The sequence below is a fragment of the Nerophis ophidion genome, linkage group LG18 (assembly GCF_033978795.1).
Source record: "Nerophis ophidion isolate RoL-2023_Sa linkage group LG18, RoL_Noph_v1.0, whole genome shotgun sequence".
Lineage (NCBI taxonomy): Eukaryota > Metazoa > Chordata > Actinopteri > Syngnathiformes > Syngnathidae > Nerophis > Nerophis ophidion.
In genome coordinates, this window is record NC_084628.1 from 24,655,138 (window position 1) to 24,663,535 (window position 8,398).

The 8,398-nt window shown below is 36.6% G+C and overlaps 1 protein-coding gene across 1 annotated transcript; it reads right to left on the minus strand.

Annotated features, from left to right (window-relative positions):
* Positions 1 to 954: 954 nt before the first annotated feature.
* polr2d (RNA polymerase II subunit D) lies at positions 955 to 4,568 on the minus strand. Its single transcript, XM_061877811.1, has 4 exons — positions 4,311 to 4,568; positions 1,656 to 1,836; positions 1,492 to 1,587; positions 955 to 1,425 (listed from the first exon to the last, which is right to left on the minus strand). Exons 1-4 carry the CDS (start codon positions 4,381 to 4,383, stop codon positions 1,347 to 1,349), a joined length of 429 nt encoding a protein of 142 aa, XP_061733795.1. The 5' UTR covers positions 4,384 to 4,568; the 3' UTR covers positions 955 to 1,346.
* Between the last annotated feature and the right edge of the window lie 3,830 nt (positions 4,569 to 8,398).

Consider the following 8,398-nt stretch of genomic DNA (forward strand, 5'->3'; position numbering starts at 1 on the left):
TTGGTAACAATGCAGTACATAAAATTAAATGTACTTGTTAACAATGAAGTAACATTTAGGTTTATATACTGCATACTGAGTAAAAATGTAGTAAATTTATGTGTATATACCATGTACTGAGTAACAATGAAGTACATATAAGTGTACATACCTGTACTACATTGTTACTTTGTAACAATGTAGTACATTTAGGTGTATATACTGCGTACTTGGCAAAAATGTAGTACATTTAAGTGTATCTACTGCATACTTGGCAACAATGTGGTACATTTAAGTGCACACTGCGTACTTGGCAACAATGTAGTACATTTAAGTATATACTGCATACTTGGCAACAATGTAGTACATTTAAGTATATACTGCATACTTGGCCACAATGTAGTACATTTAAGTATATACTGCGTACTTGGCCTCAATGTAGTACATTTAGGTGTATACACTGTACTTGGCAACAATGTAATACATTTAAGCGTGTATACTGCATACTTGGTAACTATGTAGTACATTTATGTGCATATACTGCATACTTGGTAACAATGTGATACATTTAAGTATATATTTGGTATTTAGCAACAATGTAGTACATTTAAGTGTATATACTGCATACTTAGCAACAATACGATACATTTAGGTATATATTTTGTACTTAGCAACGATGTAGTACATTTAAGTGTATATACTGCGTACTTGGCAATAATGTAGCACATTTAAGTAAATACTGCGTACTTGGCCACAATGTAGTACATTTAAGTGTATATACTGTGTACTTGGCAACAATGTAATACATTTAAGCGTGTATACTGCGTACTTGGCAAAAATGTGGTACATGTAAGTGTATCTACTGCATACTTGGCAACAATGTGGTACATTTAAGTATATACACCGAGTACTTGGTAACAATGTAGTACACTGTCAGTGCCCAGGGTAGTACATGCAGTACACACATCACAAGTCTTTTAGAAGATACAAAAATGTTTTATTGTTTTCTGAAAAAGAAACATTGTCAAGAGGACAAAAAGTGTGGACAAAAAAAAAAAAAGTTTCTACTGAGATCCTCCTGTGATGTCATCGATCATGTGATCCTGATCTCCTCCTGTGACGTCATGGATCACATGATCCTGAGATCATCCTGTGATGTCATGGATAACGTGATCCTGAGATCCTCCTGTGATGTCATGGATCACGTGATCCTGAGATCCTCCCGTGACGTCATGGATCACGTGATCCTGAGATCCTCCCGTGACGTCATGGATCACGTGATACTAAGATCTTCCCGTGATGTCATGGATCACGTGATCCTGAGATCCTCCCGTGACGTCAGGGATCATATGATCCTGCAGCATTTTCTAGTACTGGAAGCTTCTCTTGGTCTGGATGTCGTCCAGAATTTGCTGAAGTTCCTCGTCTTCGAAGCGCCCCTCCAGACTGCAGGAAAAGGGAGGGAGGTGATCACGTTTCCTTTCCCAGACCAGGAAGGGGGTCAGGACTCACCTGGGGATGAGGGCCTTGGCCTCCTCGGCGGCCTCAGGACACAGGTTGGCCAGACTGGCCAGCTCGAACTTGTGCAGCTTCTTCTGCAGCAGGAGGCTGTGGGCGAGTCCAACACGTCAGTGCCCAGGTTTATTTACGTATTTTTTGAAAACCCCGTCACCAACCTGCGCACCGCCGTGATGGTCTCTCGGTTTTTGAAGCGGCTGAAGCGGACCGTGTAGTTGAGGGTCTTCATGAAGACCTCGGACAGTTCCTGCTCGTCCTCGGCGCTCTCGTTCTGCTGCTTGCGATGCTCCAGCAACATGCGCACCTCCGAGTTGAGCAGCGTCTCCGAATTCTCAAACTCTGGTGCGACAAGAACACACACAAGTCGGTGTTTGCCATAAAAGATACAAAAGGGGTATAAAACTAACAAAAAATATTAATAAAACTTATAAACGACGGATAAATCAGAAGTTGATCTGGAGACTGCAGCTTTGAAAGTAAAAGAAATAAAAATGTATGACTTATTTTTAACATGTTTTTGAGTGGGACCCTTTTGGATCCCCAAGATTTTTTAGTGTGATTTAATTTATTTTTTTAAATTGTCATGCTTAAAAAATAATAAACTAAAATAAATGTTATAAATTATTGACCTAAATCAGGGGTCACCAACCTTTTTGAAACCAAGAGCTACTTCTTGGGTACTGAAACCAGTTTGATACACAATTAAATAAATTGCCAGAAATAGTCAATTTGCTCAATTTACCTTTAAGTCTTTGTTATTATTAATAATTAATGATATTTATCTTTGTGGAAACACTGATCATCTTAATGATTTCTAAAGTTAAATATATATTTCGAATTACATGTTTTAAATAGGTTAAAATCCAATCTGCACTTTGTTAGAATATATAACAAATTGGACCAAGCTATATTTCTAACAAAGACAAATCATTATTTCATCTAGATTTTCCAGAACAAATTTTTTAAAAGAAATTCAAAAGACTTTGAAATAAGTTTTACATTTGATTCTACAGATTTTCTAGATTTGCCAGAATAATTTTTTTGAATTTTAATCATAAGTTTGAAGAAATATTTCACAAATATTCTTTGTCGAAAAAACAGAAGCTAAAATGAAAAATTAAAATTATTTATTATTCTTAACAATAAAAAAAAAAATACTTGAACATTGATTTAAATTGTCAGGAAAGAAGAGGAAGGAATTTAAAAGATAAAAAGGTATATGTGTTTAAAAATCCTCAAATCATTTTTAGGGTTTTATTTTTTTCTCTAAAATTGTCTTTCTGAAAGTTATAAGAAGCAAAGTAAAAAAAATAGATGAATTTATTCAAACAAGTGAAGACCAAGTCTTTAAAATATTTTCTTGCATTTTCAAATTCTATTTGAGTTTTGTCTCTCTTAGAATTAAAAATGTCGAGCAAGGCAAGACCAGCTTGCTAGTAAATAAATACAATTTAAAAAATAGAGGCAGCTCACTGGTCAGTGCTGCTATTTGAGCTATTTTTAGGACAGGCCAGCGGGCTACTCATCTGGTCCTTACGGGCGCTGCGTTGGTGACCCCTGACCTAAATACTGCATATTTTGTGTTTTTGCCATAAAAAAAAAGGTTTTAACAAAAAGGGCATGAAACAATAGCAAATTAATATTGACAGACCTGCAGTTGATCTAGATATACATATACATATATACAATGGGGCAAAAAAGTATTTAGTCATCCACCGATTGTGTAAGTTCTCCCACTTAAAATGATGACAGAGGTCTGTATATTTCATCATAGGTACACTTCAACTGTGAGAGACAGAATGTGAAAAAAAAATCCAGTAATTCACATTGTAGGAATTTTAAATAATTTATTTGTAAATTATGGTGGAAAATAAGTATTTGGTCAACCATTTAAAGCTCTCACTGATGGAAGGAGGTTTTGGCTCAAAATCTCACGATACATGGCCCCATTCATTCTTTCCTTAACACGGATCAATCGTCCTGTCCCCTTAGCAGAAAAACAGCCCCAAAGCATGATGTTTCCACCTCCATGCTTCACAGTAGGTATGGTGTTCTTGGGATGCAACTCAGTATTCTTCTTCCTCCAAACACGAGTTGAGTTTATACCAAAATGGATACATGGATGATACAGCAGAGGATTGGGAGAATGTCATGCGGTCAGATGAAACCAAAATAGAACTTTTTGGTATAAACTCAACTCGTCGTGTTTGGAGGAAGAAGAATACTGAGTTGCATCCCAAGAACACCAGACCTACTGTGAAGCATGGGGGTGGAAACATCATGCTTTAGGGCTGTTTTTCTGCTAAGGGGACAGGACGATTGATCCGTGTTAAGTAAAGAATGAATGGGGCCATAAATCGTGAGATTTTGAGCCAAAACCTCCTTCCATCAGTGAGAGCTTTGAATGGTTGACCAAATACTTATTTTCCACCATAATTTACAAATAAATTCCTACAATGTGAATTCCTGGATTTTTTTTCACATTCTGTCTCTCACAGTTGAAGTGTACCTATGATGAAAATTACAGACCTCTGTCATCATTTTAAGTGGGAGAACTTGCACAATCGGTGGCTGACTATATACTTTTTTGCCCCACTGCGTATATATATATATATATATATGTATATACAATAAAAGGGACAAGCGGTAGAATGGATGGATATGGATGTATCCATCCATATGTATGTATGTATGTATGTATGTAGATAGATAGATCAGAAGTAACATGAACATTTGTCCTGTAAAGTTAATAAGCTCAGTTCTAAAATGAATAAATGTAAAGTTCTAAGAAGAAAAAAGAAATAAAGGGAGACCTTTAGGAAAAAGCAGTTGTGAAGCGTCTTCTTCCACATCGCCGACATGAGTCGCGGAGCCCGCGGCCGCCATGGCTGCAGCCGCCGGCCGGAAGACAGGCGCGCTTGGACAGGAAGTAACGCAAGAGTCCGGTAGCCACCCGCCGTGGCACAGAAGAAAATGGCCAAACAAGGACACGTTTGGACGATCCGAGACAGGTCGACTCGATCCTTCTTTCTAAGCCACTTTCGGTCTTTTCCGGTCGGGTATCACGTGTTGTTTACCGCCATAGTGCCACCATGCGGCCGGCGAGTAGATTACACCTGCTGACAACGGTCATGAAAATGCCAATACGTCATTGTTCCACTCATCAGGCGATGCCGGGGTGATAATAATGATAAAAATAACAATGCTTTGTCCTGTGGCCAATAATGGATTGGCGTATGGAAACATTTCTAAATACATCAAACATCATGAATTGATTAACGTGCACCCCAACTTAAAGGCCTACTGAAACCCACTACTACCCACCACGCAGTCTGATAGTTTATATATCAATGATGAAATATTAACATTGCAACACATGTCAATACGGCCTTTTTAGTTCACTAAATTGCAATTTTAAATTTCCCGGGAGTTTTGTCTTGAAAACTTTGTGTAATGATGACATGTACGCAAGACATCACGGGTTTTAAGGAAATATGAGCGCTGCACACACACACAGCTAAAAGTCGTCTGCTTTAACCGCATAATTACACAGTATTTTTGAGATCTGTGTTGCTGAATCTTTTGCAATTTGTTCAATTAATATTGGAGAAGTCAAAGTAGAAAGATGGAGTTGGGGAGCTTTAGCTTTTAGCCACACAAACACACATTGATTCCTTGTTTAAAATTCCTGGAGGTGAAACTTTACTATGGATCAGAGCGCGGTCAAGTGAACATGAATCACGACGGAATGTCAACCAGCAAGTTTCGGTGAGAAAATTGTGGTAAAAAGTTGCTTCTTACTGGAGATCAGCTGAGCTTGTGCCGTCCATAGCTGCTGTCGAATCCCCTGAGACACTGGCGTCAAGACACTCTTCCGACTATCAGGTAATATTAAACTCACTAAAACACTAGCAACACAATAGAAAGATAAGGGATTTCCCAGAAGTATCCTAGTAAATGTGTCTAAAAACATCTGAATCCGTCCCAATGCAATCGCGTTTTTTTTTTTTTAACTTGTTTTTATTTTTTTTTATTTTTTTTTTCTGGTCTGTCGCTATCAATATCCTCAAACACGAATCTTTCATCTTAGCTAAAATTAATGGGGAAATTTTCGTTTTCTCGGTCCGAATAGCACTTTTTGTTGGAGGCTCCCATTAAAACCAATGTGAATATGTGAGGAGCCCCCACACATGTGACGTCATCGTCTGCGACTTCCGGTAGAGGCAGGGCATTTTTATCAGCACCAAAAGTTGCGAACTTTATCGTGGATGTTCTCTACTAAATCCTTTCAGCAAAAATATGGCAATATCGCAAAATGATCAAGTATGACACATATCATGGACCTGCTATCCCCGTTTAAATAAGAAAATCTCATTTCAGAAGGCCTTAAACAAGTTGAAAAACTTATGCGGGTGTTACCATTTAGTGGTCAATTGTACGGAATATGTACTGTAGTGTGCAATCTACTAATAAAATTTTCCATCCATCCCCATCCATTTTGCAACCGCTTATTCCCTTTGGGGTCGCGGGGGGCACTGGTGCCCATCTCAGCTACAATCGGGCAGAAGGCGGCGTACACCCTGGACCAACACAGATAGACAGACAACATTCACACTCACATTCACACACTAGGGCCAATTTAGTGTTGCCAATCAACCTATCCCCAGGTGCATGTCTTTGGAAGTGGGAGGAAGCCGGAGTACCCGAAGGGAACCCACGCATTCACGGGGAGAACATGCAAACTCCGCACAGAAAGATCCCGAGCCCGGGATTGAACCCTGACTACCCAGGACTTTCGTATTGTGAGGCAGACGCACTAACCCCTCTTCCACCATAAAGCCCTAATAAAATTTTCAATCAACCAAAAAAAAACCCCGACATGCTGTGTAAATGTTTATGATAATGCATATATTGTCACATATCAATGAACATGTCTTTATTTACAGAAAAATATTGTTAATCACTACTTATGTAAGTCAATATGCAATACAACCCTCTGAGGCATACCTTATTTTCTAGTACTTCAGCCCCGTAGTGTATACAATTAGTTTTTAATTATTAAGTTTGATGCTCAAATCTCTCAATCAAAAATAAAAATAGCTAACATCGTATATTTTTTTTTACTTTAACTCTATGAATTTTTTGTTTAGTTTTTACTGTGTTGCTCATATATCTCAATCAAAAATAGAAATAGCTAACATTAAACGTTTATTTTTCATTTTAACTCTTTGAATTTGTTGTTTTGTTTTTGCTGTTTTGCTCGTATCTCTCAATTAAAAATAGAAATAGCTAACATCATACATTTATTTTTTACTTTAACTCTATGAATTTGTTGTTTTGTTTTTACTGTCTTGCTCTTATCTCTCAATCAAAAATAAAAATAGCTAACATTCTACGTTTATTTTTATTTTTACTCTTTGAATTTGTTGTTTTGTTTTTATCGTTTTGCTCATATCTCTCAATTAAAAATAGAAATAGCTAACATTATACATTCATTTTTTACTTTAACTCTTTGAATTTTTTGTTTTGTTTTTACTCTTTTGCTCATATCTAATCTAATCTAATATCTCTCAATTAAAAATAGAAATAGCTAACATCATACATTTATTTTTTACTTTAAGTCTTTGACTTTGTTGTTTTGTTTTTACTGATTTGCTCAAATCTCTCAATTAAATATAGAAATAGCTAAGATTATACATTTATTTTTAATTTTAACTCTTCGAATTTGTGGTTTTCTTTTTACTGTTTTGCTAATATTGCTCAATTAAAAATAGACATAGCTAACATCATACATTTATTTTTTACTTTAACTCTTTGAATTTGTTATTTTGCTTTTGCTTTTTTGCTCATATCTCCCAATTAAAAATAGAATTAGCTAACATTATACATTTATTTTTAATTTTAACTCTTTGAATTTGTTGTTTTGTTTTTATTGTTTGGCTCATATCTTTCAATTAAAAATAGAAATAGCTAACGTTATACGTTTATTTTTCATTTTAACTCTTTGAACTTGTTGTTTTGTTTTTGCTGTTTTGCACTTATCTCTCAATTAAAAATAGAATTAGCTAACATTATACATTTATTTTTTACTTTAAGTCTTTGACTTTGTTGTTTTGTTTTTACTGTTTTGCTCAGATCTCAATTAAAAATTGAAATAGCTAACATTATACATTTATTTTTAATTTTAACTCTTTGAATTTGTTGTTTTGTTTTTACTGTTTCGCTCATACCTCTCAATTAAAAATAGAAATAGCCAATATTCCATCCATCCATCCATTTCTACCGCTTGTAATATTATACTTTTTTTTTTTTCATTTTAACTGTTTATATGCACCGTGAATGTGGAAGAGGGGTTAGTGCGTCTGCCTCACAATTCGAAGGTCCTGAGTAGTCCTGGGTTCAATCCCCGGGCTCGGGATCTTTCTGTGTGGAGTTTGCATGTCCTCCCCATGAATGCGTGGGTTCCCTCCGGGTACTTCGGCTTCCTCCAACTTCCAAAGACATGCACAAGGGGTTAGGTTGATTGGCAACAGAAAATGGTCCCTAGTGTGTGAATGTGAGTGTGAATGTTGTCCGTCTATCTGTGATGGCCCTGTGATGAGGTGGAAACTTGTCCAGGGTGTACTCCGCCTTCCGCCTGATTGCAGCTGAGATAGGCACCAGCGCCCACCGTGACCCCAAAGGGAATAAGCAGTAGAAAATGGATGGATGGATGGATGCCCATTTGAAGTAATTGTCAGGTTTTTCCTTTATTTTGAAAAATTGTTTTCAAATGAGTTATCATCCATTTAGTAAATATTAAAGGGCTGTGGTGCTGAGGTACAGATCCGCCCTGAATATACAGACACTACGTAAGTAATAAAACACATTCTGATGCATTGTTTTATTTTTTTCTGCGCTA